Source organism: Candida jiufengensis (genome assembly GCF_024610255.1).
Source record: "Candida jiufengensis strain CBS 10846 chromosome Unknown scaffold3, whole genome shotgun sequence".
Lineage (NCBI taxonomy): Eukaryota > Fungi > Ascomycota > Pichiomycetes > Serinales > Debaryomycetaceae > Lodderomyces > Lodderomyces jiufengensis.
This window is the reverse complement of record NW_026261560.1, coordinates 191,904-211,376: the sequence shown is the minus strand read 5'-3', so window position 1 is coordinate 211,376 and position 19,473 is coordinate 191,904. Positions and strand designations below refer to the sequence as shown.

At 26.2% G+C, this 19,473-nt stretch overlaps 8 protein-coding genes across 8 annotated transcripts; 6 read left to right on the top strand and 2 right to left on the bottom strand. All coding sequences in view use genetic code 12, as the record gives it.

Moving 5' to 3' along the window:
- Positions 1-1,423: 1,423 nt before the first annotated feature.
- NGT1 (Ngt1p) lies at positions 1,424-3,191 on the top strand (the record flags this gene model as incomplete). Its single annotated transcript, XM_051763058.1, has 2 exons — positions 1,424-1,663; positions 1,878-3,191. The coding sequence occupies 2 exons, from the start codon at positions 1,424-1,426 to the stop codon at positions 3,189-3,191; spliced, it is 1,554 nt and encodes a 517-aa protein (XP_051619936.1).
- Positions 3,192-3,414: 223 nt separating this feature from the next.
- On the bottom strand, positions 3,415-7,293 carry VPS8 (CORVET complex membrane-binding subunit; the record flags this gene model as incomplete). The annotated part of the gene is made up of 1 exon (XM_051763057.1): positions 3,415-7,293. One exon carries the CDS (start codon positions 7,291-7,293, stop codon positions 3,415-3,417), a length of 3,879 nt encoding a protein of 1,292 aa, XP_051619935.1.
- Positions 7,294-7,435: 142 nt separating this feature from the next.
- SWD1 (COMPASS subunit protein) lies at positions 7,436-8,764 on the top strand (the record flags this gene model as incomplete). Its single annotated transcript, XM_051763056.1, has 1 exon — positions 7,436-8,764. One exon carries the CDS (start codon positions 7,436-7,438, stop codon positions 8,762-8,764), a length of 1,329 nt encoding a protein of 442 aa, XP_051619934.1.
- Positions 8,765-9,527: 763 nt separating this feature from the next.
- LYS144 (Lys144p) lies at positions 9,528-12,575 on the top strand (the record flags this gene model as incomplete). The annotated part of the gene is made up of 1 exon (XM_051763055.1): positions 9,528-12,575. One exon carries the CDS (start codon positions 9,528-9,530, stop codon positions 12,573-12,575), a length of 3,048 nt encoding a protein of 1,015 aa, XP_051619933.1.
- A 451-nt stretch (positions 12,576-13,026) lies between these two features.
- ERG4 (delta(24(24(1)))-sterol reductase) lies at positions 13,027-14,421 on the top strand (the record flags this gene model as incomplete). Its single annotated transcript, XM_051763054.1, has 1 exon — positions 13,027-14,421. The coding sequence occupies one exon, from the start codon at positions 13,027-13,029 to the stop codon at positions 14,419-14,421; it is 1,395 nt and encodes a 464-aa protein (XP_051619932.1).
- A 247-nt stretch (positions 14,422-14,668) lies between these two features.
- Positions 14,669-15,412, bottom strand: SCL1 (proteasome core particle subunit alpha 1; the record flags this gene model as incomplete). Its single annotated transcript, XM_051763053.1, has 1 exon — positions 14,669-15,412. One exon carries the CDS (start codon positions 15,410-15,412, stop codon positions 14,669-14,671), a length of 744 nt encoding a protein of 247 aa, XP_051619931.1.
- A 214-nt stretch (positions 15,413-15,626) lies between these two features.
- On the top strand, positions 15,627-16,985 carry HOS2 (histone deacetylase; the record flags this gene model as incomplete). The annotated part of the gene is made up of 1 exon (XM_051763051.1): positions 15,627-16,985. The coding sequence occupies one exon, from the start codon at positions 15,627-15,629 to the stop codon at positions 16,983-16,985; it is 1,359 nt and encodes a 452-aa protein (XP_051619930.1).
- Positions 16,986-17,257: 272 nt separating this feature from the next.
- On the top strand, positions 17,258-19,261 carry KGF54_002558 (serine/threonine protein kinase; the record flags this gene model as incomplete). The annotated part of the gene is made up of 1 exon (XM_051763050.1): positions 17,258-19,261. The coding sequence occupies one exon, from the start codon at positions 17,258-17,260 to the stop codon at positions 19,259-19,261; it is 2,004 nt and encodes a 667-aa protein (XP_051619929.1).
- Between the last annotated feature and the right edge of the window lie 212 nt (positions 19,262-19,473).

Here is a 19,473-nt window from a genome sequence, read left to right as displayed (position 1 = left end):
TAATTTATCTTATCTCTATTATCAATGCTTAATAATACGCATTTTGAGGGATCAATAATTTAGAATAATTGTGTTATTTTTGTTTTGTAATACAATCCTTTAAAAAGCAAAAAACGTTGATGTTTCATAAATCTTTACTAAATAATTCTATATGTTTCATATTTTTAAATTAGATGTAACTTGAATGAATTGAGTTTTACAATTTGTTAGTGTATTATATTTTTTACACCTTAAAAGTGTTCAATATACAGGATTTGAGAGTATATAAGGCATTTTTATATTGCGCTTTTTTTTAATGAGTGTACGGAACTTTCAACAAAGTTTGGCTCAAAGTTTTATAGAAATTTTATTAATAGCATTTAAGTTTAAAACAATTAACAATAGAGTAGAACAATTAATTATATAGTTATGTATAATTGTCGATTTAGACAGTTTAATTAAAGGATTGTAGTTATTGTCAATTAAAATGGCTTAAAAATTACAAAATTACAATAAATTATATTCTCAATTTCATGTTGTTCATCCTCAATCATGTTCTTTGGAACACATGTTCGAATAAAGAAGTGGATGATGTTTTGATAAAGTAAAAAGTATTTACTTACTTTTTTATTATTGTAAAGATGTTACAATCTTTCTTTCTTTTTGTCTGTATTTGATTTTGTCTCATATTTTACATTAATATTTATTTTTATTAATACGAGAGAAAATAAGTTAATATTTCAATTAAATACAACAATAATACATTTTTATTAATTATAATAATTATTAATATCACTTGACTATTAAAAGTAAATAATATTATATTTCTTTACTAAAATTAATAGAAATCTTGATCTAAATTTAAAAATAAAATCTGGAGAATGATGTAAGAAAATTAAATAATCATAGATTTGTGTGATTCATATTTGTTTGGTGAATGATTAAATGAATTTTAATTCTAAAGTGGAGAGTATTATATTAATTTTTTTTTTTCACCTGTATATTAATTATTGTAGAATTATTAATTATACAAAACAATAAAGAAATTTAATTTATTATACATTTGAATTTATTTATTATCTATCTTATCAATTAATATTATACAATAATGAATAAAAATACTTCAATAATTTTATTTATATAAATAAATGAATATTTCATTATTTTTTTCAACATTTCTTGATTTCGATTTTATTATCATTATCAACCTACAACTCAATTAATTAGTTTAATTACTTAATTGTCAATAAAAATTGAGAAATATTATCATATATTACTTTTTACAGGGCTAGATAGATCAAAATTACAATTAGTATAATTATTCACTGATATATAGTTAAAATATACCTAGTATTCATACTTTTCAATTCAAATAATATTTCAAATTTTTGTGCCAATAAATTACAATTTATATTATAATAATCACATATAAATATAATAAAGAATGAGTGAGGAAAAAATAATTTCAAATCATGGTGTAGAAATAGCATCAAGTTCATCAGATTCAAAAGATTTAGAAAATCATTTAGATGATGAAATTCATTTAGATTTAAAAAAACATACTATAGAAGAAATTAATTCTTCTGGTCATTGGTATGATAAAACTTTTAAAATTTTTGGTAAAAATTATCATTATTCAAATTCAATGGTTCAAGTTGTTGTTTGTGCATTTGTTATATTTATGGTATGTAATTATTCAAGACTAAATAAGAATTTTATATGGGGATGGGGGTATTTAACTTCGGCGTTGTAATTGACATTTTAAAAATTTCATGAAAGAACGAAATTTAACAATTTCAGAGAAAAATTATAAATTTTATTGGAACAATCACAACCTATATAGTCACCAACCCCAATTTAGGTCAAACTTGATGTACTAACTTATTATTTGTTTTTAGACTCCTGGTATGTACAATGCACTTAGTGGTATTGGAGCAAGTATTAGTGATAAACCAACAGCTGATAATGCAGCAGTTGCATTATATTCAACATTTGCAACTATTGGATTTTTTGGAGGTACAATTGTAAATATAATTGGTGTTAAATATTCTTTAATGTTTGGTGGATTAGGTTACGCCTTGTATGCAGGATCATATTTATCTTTCAATCATAATGAAAATAAAGGATTTGTTATATTTGCAGGTGCATTTTTAGGTTTATGTGCTGCTGTATTATGGGCAGCTCAAGGTCAAGTTGTTTTAAGTTATGCAGATGAAAAAAATAAAGGTAAGGCTATTATGATATTTTGGGTTATTTTTAATTTAGGTGCAGTTATTGGTAGTATTATTCCATTAGCTGATAATATTAATAATGTTGGATCAGCAGCTAATGATGGTACTTTTATTGCATTTATTATATTAATGTGTTTTGGATCATGTATTGCTTATTTTATGTTAGAACCATCAAAAGTTTATAAATCAGATGGTACAAAAGTAGCAGTTGATCAACATAAAGCTCCAAATGTTAAAGATGAAATTATTGCATTATTTAAATTATTATTTAAAGAACCAAAAATTTTATTTATGTTTCCAATGTTTTTTGCTTCAAATTGGTTTTATACTTATCAATTTAATAATGTAAATCATGGAATGTTTAATTTAAGAACAAGATCATTAAATTCTTTATTATATTGGTTTGCTCAAATGATTGGTGCAATTATTTTAGGTTATATAATGGATTTAAAATATTTGAAAAGATCAACAAGAGGTAGAATTGGTTGGATTATTTTGTTTGTTACTGGTTTAGCTATATGGGGAGGAGGATTAAAATTTCAATTAGGATTTACAAGAGAAGAAGTTGAAGCAACCCCTCCAATTATTGAACCAATGGATTATACTCAAGGTAAATATATTGGACCAATGTTTTTATATATATTTTATGGAGCTTATGATGCATTATTTCAAACTTTTACATTATGGTGTATTGGAGCATTATCAAATAATCCAAAAAAAGTTGCATTATATGCTGGGTTTTATAAAGGTATACAATCAGCAGGTGCTGCAATTGCTTGGAGATTAGATGCTATAGCTTTACCATATATGAATTTATTTGCTTCTAGTTGGGCATTATGTCAAGCTTCATTAATTATTGCAATCCCATTAATTTGGTTTAGAATTTCTGATCATACTGATGCTATACAAGATGGTATGGATGATATTGTTGGTATGGATGAAATTGAAGCTGTTAAATCTACTACTGAACATAAAGAATAGAAAAAAGTTTTGGTGTGATTTAATGATAAAGTTACAAACAGGAAAAAAATTGGAAAATAAACAATGTATTATGATTATTATTTAGTATTTATTATAATTTTTTAATAAATTAATTAGACTGTGTCTTATGGTATTAATTTGAAATGATGAATGTAAGAATTCTTATGTATATTTTTCTTCACAATTTTGGTTTCAAAATTCTTTGTTTTTACTTTATCTAATTTTATTTACAAAGTATACAAGTTTTTGGACTATTTAATTTTTCAAGACAAATTGAATGATATGAATGACCACATCCAAAAAATATTAAATCTAAATAATGAAATTTTTCATCTACTTCATTAGTTGATTGTAAAATAATTCTTTTATATTCTTTATTCTCTAAAGCTAATTGATGTTGATCAATAATTTCTTCAGATAATTTTGATCCACAAATTAATTGACCACAAGAATAACAAGAAGTACCATTTATTATCCAACCTCTTTGATGATTATCTTTTATTAGTAACATATTCTTGTAAAAATCATCATTAAGCATTTTTAATGAAATTTTTAACATTTCACTTTCATAAGAATAAGATATAAATACTTCTTGTAATATCCCTTTAATGTTTGATAATGTTGCAATTTGTTTTTGATCATTTGAATAAGTTTGTAAAAAAATTGTAAAAATTTTTAAAAATGATTGTTCACCTTTTGGTGAGTTTAATTTATAATCACTTATTTTTTTAAAACAATCATGAATACATCTGTTTATGAAATTGTGAGTATTTTCATCGGTGGTGATATTAGCTAAATTAACTAATGAATTTAATAAATTTAACCATAATTTTTCATTTAATGACATTTCTTCTTCATCAATTGATATATCATAAGTTTCTGGCGTTTCTATAATTGTCATAGCATAATTTATTAAGTGGATGAAATTTTCTTGATTGGATTCAGTAATTTGATCCAAAATTTGTTGAATATTATCAATTATTGTATCAATTGCTTTACTGTATTCTTTAGAATATGCAAATAAACATGCTTGACCATCGATAACTTGATTGTTTCTCAAAAGGTCTATCACTTGATCATAATCCAGCTTGATTAATGTAGACTTCCAATATTCTGTAAACTCAAGCACTTTACTTCTATTAAATTTTATTAATAATCTCAAATATTCAAATAAAAAATTATCTAGCTTAATCAATTTGCTTTCTTGAAATAGCTTTTGTAAATAATTAAATTTCAATAAATCATCTTGTACAAATAAAACCTCAGAATGTAGTTGAGATGCATATTTATCAATAAGTTTATAAAATAAATCAGTATCTGATTTCAAAAAACTTGAAAACTTATTCCTTAATACTTTAACAACTTTAATTTTTTCTTTTGCATCTTGATTTTTAGCAAATGATTGATCAATTAAATTCATTAAATGTGAAACATAATCATCTTCTTCATTTTCATCTTTTTGTAACCACATTTCTAAAGCCATTGAATATTTCCCTTCGGAATTATAAAAATCAACTAAAACATTATAAAATCCAGCTAATTTTAATTTATCAATAAAATTTTCATCATCTGGTAAATATTTTTGTAATAAACTTTGTAAAGCTAATTCACAATCTTGAAAAATCTCGTTATTTGAGTTTGAACATAAATTGTCTATAATTGAATCTAATGTTGATTCTGATAATCTTATAAATTGTGAATATTTGGGATAATTCCTTGCTATGAATATTGATAATTGACATTTATCAAAATTGTTTAACTTCGATTCATTAGCATTATATAAATCCAATAAGGCTTCTATCAAAAATTGTCTATTATACTTTGGTTGATCGTTTAAAAATGATGATTCAAAAAATTCATTTAATGCTGATAATGTTAGGAATGAATCAATTTGCAAAAATGTGTACAAATAGGGAAATATAGTATTATCATCTAATGCATGAACTATTTGACCATTTCTTGTGACTGACCCACTTGAAAATAGAATATCACAAAGACTTTTAATAGCATCAAATTCTCCATTACTTATATACCTTTCTGTTGGATATTGCCTACCTGTAAGTATAAAAGAAATATAATCATAAGCTTTCAAATGTTCTTCAGATTGTAAGAAAGTTGAATTTTGAAAATCATTTAGAAAATCTAGTAAAGGTGTTTCATAATCATTTAATAATGAATTCCATATAAATATTAAACATTCTCTTAAATTGTACTTTTTACATAGTTGAATGGTAACATCAATGTCTAGACTCTTTATATCTAATGTACATAATAATTCAGTAAGTAAATCTCCCATTTCGTTAGTGGCGTAGTATTCAACAAGTCTTTTTAAAACAACAGGTGGTAAAATGGTAATAAATTCTGACAAAATAAATGGTTCTAAAGTCTGAAAGAATCTTTGATTGTCGTTGCTGTACTCTAATAAACTTTCTAGTATATCTGTATATCCAGTATATGATATAATATCAAGGTATTTAGTTAAGTGATCATTTAAATGTGGTAATGCTTCTTTCATTATTTCAATTAAGTAGGGTCTAATTATAGCTGCTCTTTTATTTTTATCTATGGGTAAACCAACAGCAACTAGCTTTCCCTTTGAAGTTGTATTATAAAATTCATCAGCAATATCTAATGCCTCTGAGTAATTTGAATGCGATATATTGGTAAGCAAAATATCTGCCCAACTCAATTGTCTACCAATCGATAATTTCGACTCGTTTAACATAATGAAGCATTGTTTTGATGAATTTATTTGTTTTATTTCACTAGTAAAAAAGTCCTCTGCTATCGGCGTAAGTGATTTATTATCATAAAAAAATGTAATCATTTTAGTCTCTTCATCAGAACCAACGAACACACTCAACATATTTGATTGAATCCATTTAATATCTATTATATTTGATTTTGTATCCCATTTACAGGTTTTGGAAAAGGGTAATTTTGGTATAGCTTTATCTTTGTCTTTTGCATCATTAACGATTTTGATCAAATTGTTGGGGAATAAATGATTATCTAGTTCTAATATACCCAAAACATTATTCCAACTATAAGCTAACTTGGCATTACTTATTCCATCTAGTGTTTTAACACAAGGAAACCAGGACATGGCTGTCGAGGTAACTATTGAACCAGACTCTTTGGATTTCCCAACTTTAAAATACGGTATTACTCGAGTTATTGAAGGATCATTTAATGAGGTTGTTGATAAAATAGTAAGCGTATCCTGAGTCATTAGCGCTAATACACCCATTCCGTCAGTAATTTGATTTGAAGAACCCATAGGTAGCATTCCATAATTTAAAATTTTTAGTTGTAATTCATTCCTCGATGGATCATTAATTTTTAGTAGTTGTTCACTTGTGAAATAAGTATTGATTAATTTCTTGACTCCAGTATGATGAAGAATTAAACTAGATTCATCTATACTTATAAATTGATGAGTTTGTGATTGAATGAAACTGACGTATGTGATTTTCTTATTTATCAAATGACCGTTTTTGGTTGATGATACAGACTCTAGTGGATAAATTGTAAAATATGGTAATATGCCATTTGGTAAAATTACTGGTCCATTGTTTAAATCCCATAGTCGGATTGTTCCATCTTTATAACCTGCTATGAAAAAAGTGCAATCTGATGAAAAAGACATACAGGAAACTTCGTTTTGTTCTTCATCTTCAGGAAGGAATAGTATAGATGCAATTTCCTGTTTGTAATTAAAAATAAGAATTTGTCCATGACTTGTTCCAACGGCAATAAAAATTGAATTTGTATTAACTAATAGCACCAGGCCATACTTTGAAATAAACTCAGATGAAGTTATGATAAATGATATTTTTTTTAAATCAGACCAGCTGTATATACTTATTAATTCCAATTTATTGGATTGAGTAGATGATTTTTTTTCTAAAGTTTGTTGATATGAATTAGATCTATAATTCTTTAAAGCTAAACTTGTTTTAGTAGTTGAACGATCATCAAATCTTTTTTTATGATTATTTATATTGAAAGAAGAATTATTTGATGATAAACTTAAAGATGGCGACCTAATAGATCTAGTTGATAGATCAAATATAGTCAATTTCTCAGAATTGGATGTCATTGATCATATTTAGTTGTAAAATTGAAATTTGGTTGTAAAATGAGTACCTAGATATTTTATCGCGAATTATATACTCGTATGTTTATATATTGTAATATTACTTTAAATAAATTTATCAACTTAAATTGATCTAAAAAATTATATGAATTTAGCTCTACAAGATCCTTTTTCTGTAGCGAAAGAGTTTCCTGAAAATTTATCAACAACATTAAACTATGGTCATTCGGTTGCAATTCAATTTAATCATAATGGTGATTATTTAGCATCAGGTTTATCAGATGGATCAATTGTAATATACGATATGGTATCAAATGGACTAATAGCACATATTGTTGAAGATTGTCATGTTCGACCTATTACTTCAATTACTTGGTCAAAATGTGGAAGATATCTTTTAACTTCATCACAAGATTGGTATTGTAAATTATGGGATTTAAGTAAAATTAATAATAATTCTAAAAATTATAGAGGATCACCAGTAATACGACAAGTTAAATTTGATGGACCAATTTGGCTGGCAAATATTCATCCTGAAAATCATTATGTATTTGTTGCATCATTATTGGATGATTCACCAGTTTATGTGAACTTAGAAGATGAGAAACCAAAAGTAATTAAACTAAGAACTGATCCTTTAGAAAATGGGGAAGAAGAACAAGATGGAGAAGAAAAACTACGAAATTCAAGTAAAAAAGAAAACAATAGCAAACATTCAACATTAGTAACAATTTTTACTGAGCAAGGAAAATATATTTTCACAGGTACAAGTAAAGGATGGTTAAATATTTTCAGAACTAATGATTTAAAATTGATACATTCTGTTAAATTAGCAAATTCAAATATTAAAAATATATCAATATCACCAAACCAACGTAAATTAGCAATAAATTTTTCAGATAGAATAATACGACAAATTGATTTACCAGATTTAATAAATGAAAATGATACAACGGAATGGGATTTTGAAATTGATCATAAATATCAAGATGTTGTAAATAGATTACAATGGAATTCTATAACTTTTAATCATAATGCAGAATTTCTAATAGCATCAACTCATGGTCAATCATCACATGATTTATACCTTTGGGAAACTTCAATGGGTTCATTAATTAAAATTTTAGAAGGTTCAAATGAAGAATTAATTGATGTAAAATGGAATTTTAATAGGTGTAAAATTGGTTCAATTGGGTTAGATAGTGGTTCAATATATATTTGGTCAATACAATTTCCTCAAAAATGGAGTGCTTTAGCTCCTGATTTTGTTGAAGTTGAAGAAAATATAGAATATATTGAAAAAGAAGATGAATTTGATATTTTAGATGAATCAGATATTAATAAGAAAAGAATGGAAGAAGAAGATTTGGAGATCGATGTTACAACTAAAGAAACAACAGATGCAAGAGGTTTTGATATTAGTCAAGAATCATTTATTATCCCAATCGATTATGAAAAAAATGTCATTCAATAGATTTCTCTCCATATAGAATATTAATAATAAAGATACAACTTTATACTTTTGAAAAAAAACGCTGAAACAATATCAAATCTATTTGATATTGCCTGTAAACATTTCCAATTCTAAAGTTGCATCTTAATTAAATGATCCATCAAAGGTAAGCGTTTACTAAGTGTTCCAAACCGCCAACAAGTCAACACAAGAGTCGACCCAAATTAATTACAATCAATTTACGGAATAATTTGGGTATGGTGATATTGACCTATTAGTTACTAATTAGAATTACTATAGCATATTATCATAATTTGATATAATTTCAAAAAGCCTCACTTATTACCCAATTAAAAAATTATTAATAGAACAAAAAAAAATAAAGTTTAAAATTTAAACACAAAATTGTTATAGTACAAATAATTAATATACAGTCTTACATTTTACATCATTTGATTCTATTCTATACTAGTAAAACATTAAAAACTTGTAATAGTATATTATTTTATTGATATTTCAATTTAAGAAATATGAATAGTTGATATTGTATTAGCTAATATCAGCTATGTTTTCCTTAATTGTCTCGTACTCATCATTTTTTATAAATTTTATGGAGATTTTGTAACTAGTTTTAGGACTGCATATAACTTGGGTACTACCAAAATTGTTTGTATAATTCCAACACAATTATCAAATATCAAACACAATATCATTACTCCATATATCAACTAAAATATAAACTGTCCTTTTTTTTTTGTATTGAATGAAATTCCAATAAGTGATTATGGAAATAAATAAAATAAAAAAACGAAAATATTCAAGATTAGGTTGTTCAGAATGTAAAAGAAGGAAAATAAAATGTGATGAAAGTAAACCAGAATGTTTTAATTGTTCGAGATTAAGAAAAATTTGTAATTATCCTGACTCAACTAGTTCAAATTTTAAATACGAAAACCCTAATACAAAATTCGAACCTCAGCACCATGTAAATGAAAATGAAATAAATAATCTGTCACAAGTTAATCATGATTTGAATAATAATAATAATAACAATTCCAAGATTATATTTGATCATAATTTGAATAAGTCATCACTACCTCAACAGCTTCCTAATTCACCTTTATTGAATCATCAATTCCATCAATCTCCACCGCCGCCCCCGCAACAACAACAACAACAACAACAACCTCAACAACAATTATCTTACAGATTTTATCAAGAAAACAACAGTAATATTAGAACTCCTCCGTCAATAAATTCAATACATGATCATTCAACTTCGGCAACAAAAGTAAATCTACTAGACTTGGAGGCGAGGTCTAATGAAGGAAACATAAACAATATTAATTTACCTATTATTCAGTCACCGAACCAACATCAACATATACAAGCTCCGATTCAACCACAGCCACAGAGTCTTTCCCAACATCAATCGAATATACAAACGCCATCTACATCAAGTAATACCTTAAACCAACATAATCATCAACGATCAATATCTACTACAAATTCAATTCTACCTCATAATCAACAGCCACCTTCTCAACAACATTTGATAAATTCAAATCATCAATGTAAAAAATATAAGATATCAGACATTCTATCTCCAGACATTGATTTTTTAAATGATCAAAATTGGGGTAGTATTGCACCTGATGATGTACGAAATTTATTTGATGATGCAAGTTTATTAGTTCATGATTCTTTAGAAATGTTTGGGATTGATCAATATAATAATATCAACCAACCAATAAATCATAATATCAATACAATCACCACTACAAATACTCCAACTACAAACACAAACATAAATAATAACAGTAGTACATCAAATGTAGAAATTCAAAGAATTAGAGCTGACTCTTCTTACTCGGTAAGTATTCCGAGTTCAGATGAAGCTTCAATGTTCCCCGATTTTCCTATTGAGGAGTTCAGTAGTAGGTTATTTGTAAAATCAAATCCAATATTAATGGAACCATTAAAAAGTAATAAAGAGCTTATAGAATCAACATTAAAACATTTTGAATTAAGTGGACCTCATGAAAATTATTTAAATAAACTAACAAATTCGGAATTATCATTTCATATGTTTCCATTTGCTGAAAGTATAGAAAATAATATAGTTAACAAAATTTTGCTTAAATATCTGCAAAGTTGTTCATATTTATTAACTTCATTATTATCAAGCTCAGCAACTTTTCAATTTATTCAAACAAGAAAACAATGTCATGAACAAAACAGAGTTAAATATAATTCAATATGTTTGAAATTATTAAGTGAAGCATTTCCTCAAGTAAATAATGAAGAAGAAGATCAAAAAATTATGGCTAACGATATTGAAAAATTATTATTAACTATATTAGTATTAACTTCAAATTTCACTGCAACCGCTTATTTTCAAAAAGATCACGGTACTCATAAAAATCAAACCAATAATAAAGATAAAGCCCAAAATGATTCAAAACCAAATAAATTACTTTCTTGGAAAACTCATTTACGTGGAGTTAAAGATTTATTAATTAAATATACAGATTTAACATGTAATAAAACTAATCGTAAATATATATCAGATGGTTTAGCATTAGCTAAAACTTGGTATTTTGCAATTGAATCATTAGCTGAATTAAATGATCCCTTAGGAGGTACATTAAAATATATTAAGAAAAACATATCAAATGAAGTTGATATAATTAAAACCGATATGGAGTTAGATTTTTCTGATATGAGTAAATTATGGTTACAAACTGGTTATTTTAGTGAAGAAAAAAATAAAGATTATCATGATGCATTAATTAGAATTAATTTACTTACTTTACCATATTCTAATTCTGTACAATTTAATTTATACAATGGCTATAGTATTGCTTTTGTTAAATTAATTGATGAATTTTGTAAATGTTTAGATTTATTAAGAGATAATAATAATGCTCAAATGAGTGGTCAACGTATTTCAAGAATAATGAGTTTAATTGATAAAGGTAGAGAAAATGATATTGTACCATTAATAAATAAGGATTCATTTATTATACCAATAACATCACCTGGTCATCCAAATTACAAAAATTTTGATAAAATCGAATTACCTAAATCATGTTTTGGAAAAGAAAATATAATAAATGAATCAACCAATGAAGAAACTACTATTTTTTATTCATGGTTTGATTGGTGTGAACAAATGCATATTGATTCATTATATTTAAAGTTGTTAACTACTAAGGGGTTATTAAAATTACCACAAGATCATGCATTAATCAAAGAACTTAAAATAAAAATACTCGATTCATTATTCTTTATTAAACCACTTAAATCCAAAAATCAATTAAATCATCATCATCATACCGATAAAAATTGGGCAAAACATGACGATATTTTTGTCAAATCAGAAAATTTTTATATTTCTAAAAATTTATTTGATTTAAGAGTTATAATGGTACAAAGTGTATTTCGTCAATGTTCCAAAATTCAATTAAGTGATGAAGAATTTGAAAAATTAGAACTTTTATTTAGAGGTATGATTAAATTAGGTAATGGATCCTCATTAATTGCTTTAGATCAAATTAGAAAATTAAGAAATAAAAATATAACAAAAATTAAAAAGGAAAATGATGATGAATTTACCAAACTGGATGGTTTTGAAAGAAAAAGTAGTAATGGATCAAATAGAAATGGTGAATTTGAAAAAATTCAAGGTTCTAAAAATTCAAATACTGATATTGATGATGATAATGTACAAAAGGATCAACGTGAAAATGAAGAACAAGAAGAAAATAATGATGAAACTGATGTAAGTGAAGATACAAATACATTTTTGGATATCATACCATTTTCTTAAATAAGTTTCAGTTCAAGTAATTTTTAATAAAATTTTAGAATGTTGCGGTACGGTTTTTTCTTACTTCATGTTTTGGATAGTGTAAGTTTCAATAGTAGAATGAATTAACCGATCTTTCAAAGCTCGGGTATTCAGTCGAACGGTTTACCCATTTAAAAAGGATTCTATTTTTAGAACTTTCGTTTGTCTCAAGCTCTTGAATTGAGTATTACATCGTATAACTCGTATTCATTTCTTTAAATCTTCTCTATTGAAACTCGTGTAATAATAAACTGTTAAATTTTTTTGATACACAAAATCAAAAACCAAAACATTGGAATTACTAGAAAAATATCAATATTGAAATTAGCAACTGAATTTAATTACTTCTTCTTTGACAGACATTTATCAATTGTATCAGATTAAGGACTAATTTTTTCAGCGAAACCTGTAAAAGACTACTCAATAAATCATGTCTGAGCAAGATCCTTTAATTAGAGCATCTACCACCACCAAACCAAAAAAAGGTTATTTACCAAAAGATGAAATAGAATGGGAATTTGGAGGACCTATTGGAGTTTCAGCAATGATGATTGGGTTCCCTCTTTTAATGTGGTATATGTGGATTGGGGCTGAATTTTACAAGGGACAATTTCCATGGCCAACTAAAGATCAATCATGGTTAGAATTTTTAATCTTACTATGGGAATTAATTAAATTAAATGGTTTACCAACATGGGGAACTTTTATTTTTTTCACAAGTTTTATTATAATTCAAGGAATTTTTTATTTGATATTACCTGGAGTTTGGACAAAAGGTCAACCATTAACTCATTTAGGTGGGAAACAATTACCTTATTTTTGTAATGCTATTTGGTCATTTTATACTTCAGTTATATTATGTTTAATTTTACATTTTACTGGATTATTACCAGCTTATTATATTTTAGATAATTTTGGTAGAATTATGACTATTGCTATAATATATGGACAAGTTTTCGCAATTGGATTATATTTGATTACTATTAATATTACTGGTGATTATCATAGAATGACTGGTAATCATATATATGATATGTTTATGGGAGCTCCATTAAATCCAAGAATTGGTAAATATTTAGACTTAAAAATGTTTTTCGAAATTAGATTACCTTGGTTTATTTTATTTTTCCTTAGTTTTGGTTTATGTTTTAAACAATATGATACTTATGGATATGTTACACCTCAAGCTTTGTTTTTATTATATGCTCATTGGCTTTATGCTAATGCTTGTTCAAAGGGAGAAGAGTTAGTTGTACCAACTTGGGATATGGCTTATGAAAAATTTGGATTTATGCTTATATTTTGGAATATAGCTGGTGTACCTTTTACATATTGTCAATGTTCATTATTCATTGCGTACAATGAACCACAAGTTTATCAATGGTCAACTTGGTATAATGTATTATTATTTGTAATTTTAACAATTAGTTACTATTTCTTCGATACTGGAAATCGTCAAAAGAATAGTTTTAGAAGAACATTATCAGGAAATACTCATTTAAGAAAAACTTTCCCATATTTACCATATTCTGATTTGGTTAATCCAAAATTTATAAGATGTTCAAACGGTTCAGTATTATTAACTGATGGTTGGTATGTATATGCAAGAAAAATGCATTATACAGCTGATTATATACAAACTTTAACATGGGCTCTTATTTGTGGGTTTAAATCCCCATTTCCTTGGTTTTTTCCCTTATTCTTTTTAATTGTTTTAATTCAAAGAGCTTATAGAGATCAAAGAAAATGTGCTAAAAAATATGGTGAAGATTGGGATAGATATTTAGAAGCTTGTCCATACTTATTCATTCCTTATGTTTGGTAATGGAATAGACATTAAAATATTTTAGTAGAAACATGTACATATCATTAGATAGTTATTAAAAGTTGCTTTGTTAGTTTTCGAGTAATCATTTTATGTAGTGAGGGCTTTGTGGACTATTATAAATAATATTCACTCTCTACCGTTGAAACCTGATGAGAGAGAACAATAGTAATGTCTAAACTAAGTATTTAAAAAATAACTTATTCTATATTTTACATAATTACTTAATTTCAGTTTCCGCTAAATTTTAATCTTGTTCAGCAATAGATACAAGTCTTTCATCAATTTCATCAGGGGTTAAAATTTGGAATTTACCTTCAGTAGCAACACCAATTTCAATATCATTTTTTCTAAAATCAGTTCCCAACACTGAACTTAAAGCAGTGATTGCAAATTCAACAGTTTCTTTCCAATCACCTTGTATATGATTAATTTTTTTAAATTTTTTTTCCAAATAAGTTGTAGCTTCTTGTTGTTTTGGTCCAGTTGCAACTGCTTTAAACCCTGTATAATAACCAGCAGGATCACATTTAAAAACTTGAGGACCTTTATTTTCATCTTCAAAATCAACTTGAATAAAAGTTAATGCAACACCTAAAGGTCTCATATAAGCTCTTTGAGTATATAATTGACTTATATTTGCCATTCTTTTACTTAAACTTTCTACTGGGATTTCATAACCATATTTATATCTAAATTCTGATGATTCACTACGAGCTCTCATTGCTTGAGATCTTGCATCAGCAATTGAACCAGTTGCAACCATTCCTATACTTGGAGTAATTTTGAAAATATATGATATTGTTTTGGAATCTAATAATTTATCAGGTATCTTTTTTTGTGATATAATTACTGCTGAATCTTTACCTGTTACTCCAATTGATGTTATATTTGAAGAATTTATTGCTTTAAATGCATATTCAACTTGATATAATCTACCTTCGGGTGAAAAAATTGTGATATGTCTATCAAATCCAGCTGACCCTGACATTTTATTTTATGACTTATATGTTTAGAATATGAACTGAATGGAAAGGAATTGATACGTTTTGAATTAGAGGTTGGTTTGATTTATTAGTGGCGAAATTGAAATTTGTTTCAATATTTTTTTTTACAACTACTTTTCTTTACACAAGAGTAATAATAACTAAACAATAATTACAATAACCATTTTAAATTGATGATATAGCACAACAACCACCAAGATGATAAACATACTCATAAGTGAAACTGATACTTTCACAGTTGATGAAACAACGAAAGATCATATACCACTCCATCATCCAAATGATACCAAAAACTTAAATGTATCTTACCATTATAATCCAGAAGCCAGCAGATATCATTACGGAGCTCTACATCCAATGAAACCATTTAGATTAATGTTGACTGATCATTTAATAATATCTTATAAATTATATGAAAAAATGGATCTATATACACCAAGAAAAGCATCAAAAGATGAACTACTACAATTTCATTCAGAAGATTATATAGATTTTTTACAATCAATAACTCCAGAAAGTTGTAAGACTTTAGATTCTTCAACTTTAGCAAGATTTAATATTGGTGATGATTGTCCAATTTTCGATGGTATTTTCAGTTATTCACAAATTTATGCTGGTGCATCATTAGATGCAACAAGAAAATTAATTAATGGAATGTCTGATATTGCAATAAATTGGTCTGGTGGATTACATCATGCAAAAAAATTTGAACCAAGTGGATTTTGTTATGTGAATGATATCGTTTTAAGTATAATAAATTTATTAAGAGTTCATCCAAGAGTCATGTATATAGATATTGATTTACATCATGGTGATGGAGTTCAAGAAGCATTTTATACAACTGATAGAGTTATGACTGTAAGTTTTCATAAATATAATGGAGAATTTTTTCCAGGAACTGGTTCAGTTGATGAAATAGGTTTAGGTGATGGTAAGAATTTTGCAATAAATGTTCCTTTAAGAGATGGAATTGATGATGATAATTATATAAGATTATTCAAACTGATAATGGAACCATTAATAACGAAATTTCAACCAACTTGTATTGTTCAACAATGTGGAGCTGATTCTTTGGGGTATGATAGATTAGGATGTTTTAATTTGAATATAAGAGCTCATGGTGAATGTGTTAATTTTATAAAAAGTTTTGGTATACCAATGTTAGTATTAGGAGGTGGTGGATACACTCCAAGAAATGTAAGCAGACTATGGTGTTATGAAACCTCAATATTAAACGATGTTAGTCTAGATCATAAAATACCCAATTATTTACCCACATATGATTGGTTTGGACCAGATTTTTCATTACATCCACAATTAGAAGGTAGAATTGATAATAAAAATAGTAGGAAATATTTAGAAAGTGTTAAACAAGAAATTATGGAACAAATTAGGTATCTAAATTCTGCACCTTCTGTTCAAATGTATGAAATTCCACCTGATATAACTGGATTAACTGAGGAAGAAGATCAAATTTTGAAAGAATTAAATGAAGAAGCAAAAGAAAATGAAAGAGATGATATAATGAAAAATGAAGATATAAAAGTAATGAGTTAATGATTGTAAAATGTATATTAAATTAAATTAAAATTTTGTAAATGTATTTGGTAGCACTTTTTTATTATAAATTGTGATTCTCTGTTTTATTTATTTCTATAATGTATAATATATGTAAGTCGGTAATAAAGGTTCTTAAAATATTGTTTATAATTAAGAGAAGGCTATAAATTATTATTAAAAGATCAAATAATCATAACTACAACATCATCAGTATCAACATATTCTCCAAATGAACTCACAAACATATATATAACAAAGTGTTGAGAAATATGGATTGTACCACATTAAATATAGAATTAGATCCAGAAAGCAAAAAAAAAATCATCAATAAACAATATTTAATTGTTAAAAAAATAGGTCAAGGTCAATTTGGTAAAGTATTTTTGGGAAAATGTATTAATCAAAAAAATCAGAGCAAATCATCTTTATCCACAAATCCAAGTTTTGTTGCAATTAAAACCATAAATCGTATAGATAAATCAAAATTAATTACAAAATCATACATAAACAATCATTCAAAAATTGCCAAAGAGATTGAAATTCTAAAACAATGTAATCATCCAAATGTTGTTAAATTATTAAGTGTTATAGATGATTTACATTTCGATAAGATTTTTTTAATTTTAGAACATTGTAAATATCAAGAAATAGAATATAAAACATACAATCATTATTATGAAAAATATAATGTCTCAAAGCAGAGAAATTCCTTGCCGTTGAATAAAATACTACGAGATGTTATAAATGGATTGGAGTATTTACATGATTATAAAAATATAATACATAGAGATATTAAACCTTCAAATTTATTAATTGATGAAAATAATAATGTGAAAATCTCTGATTTTGGAGTTAGTTTAATACTAGAAAATAATTTAGATAATGATTCAAAAGAACTACTAAAAACTACCGGAACCCCAGCATTTTATGCACCTGAGTTATGTCAGTTTATTTCAAAACAAAGCGAGTCCGCTAAAGTATACGAAATTAGTAAAAAAATTGATATTTGGTCATTAGGTATTACATTATACAGTCTAATTTTTAATACAGTTCCATTCAGTGGAATTAATGAGTATCAAACAATAAACAAGATATTAAGTGAGGAAGTGAAATTTCCAACAACATTAAAAACAAAAAGAGCTACAAGTGATGATATTTTAGAATTCAATCATTTAAAAGACCTCATTAAAAAATTATTAATTAAGGATCCTGGCCATAGAGTTTCGATAAAAGAAATAAAAAATCATAAGTTTACATTATTTGACTTGAGCAAAAATGAATCTGAGAAGTTTTTAAATTTTAACAAAAATCAGTTTCAATCTGGTATTTCCTCAAAATTGAGAAAATTATTCACTAAAACTACCGCTACAAATGTATCTCCCAAAAAAACTCAAGTTTCACATAACCCTAATCCTTCTGATTTGAAAAATGTGGATGACTTACTTGATTCATATTTAGATGATTCGTCATCATTAAGTAGTATGGAAGATGCTGAACCAATCAATACAAATAATATACTAGAGGAAATTCATCTATCGTCTACTTCTTCTCCAGCATCATCACCGAACAAATACATACCACCACATTTAAACCTCAAATCAAATAATTGTACTAATAAGAAACCAGAACTTTATACGTATCAAAATAAATCGTTGAAAGATTTAGATTTATCATTTTTACCACCACAACCAAATGATACCAATAAGTCAGTAATAACTCCAAGTAATTCAGTTCATTCATCACTTTCAACTCCAGTCAATGATTCATTTGCAACCATAGGTCAACCATCACCAAATAATTATCAACAATTTTTCAGTCCAAGTAAAAGATTTTTTGATCAATCAGTACATCATCGGCATCAAAATATTGAGCAATATACAAAAACACCTTCAATAAGGTCATTAACGAATGAGGAATCTTCATTGAAGGGACCCCCAATATCTCAATATCATCAATTTGAAAGACCTTCAAGTATTGGATCAAATAATGGGTTGAGTAGAATCCCAAGCTCTTCAAGCTCATTAAATCTACATGCTTATTTTAATGATAATGAATCAATCATTTCAAACCATTCAATTACAAAATACAATATCAAACCAAAATTTAATTTCATTGATGACAATCAATCAAACTCAAAATCTGACTCGAGGAAAGACAATGAAGAATTTGATGAAGATGAAAGTGAAGTCAATAATACAACGATTAATTTGCTGGACAATTTTAATCTTGGTATTAAATATAAAGATTTAAGTACTTATTTAGATGGTTTATAAAATATTGTATATAAGTTCATAAAGCTATGATATAGACATCCGTACCGCAACCATTTTAAAAACTATGGAAAGCTTTTTTAAACCCTGATAAATTGTAATATATTAATCTACAAATAGTAAGTATTAACCAAAAATTAAGAGATAAATAGAATTAAAGAACCTGTGTAATAAAGTTTTTAAAATAAATTTAAACTATGTAAATTAATTGAAAA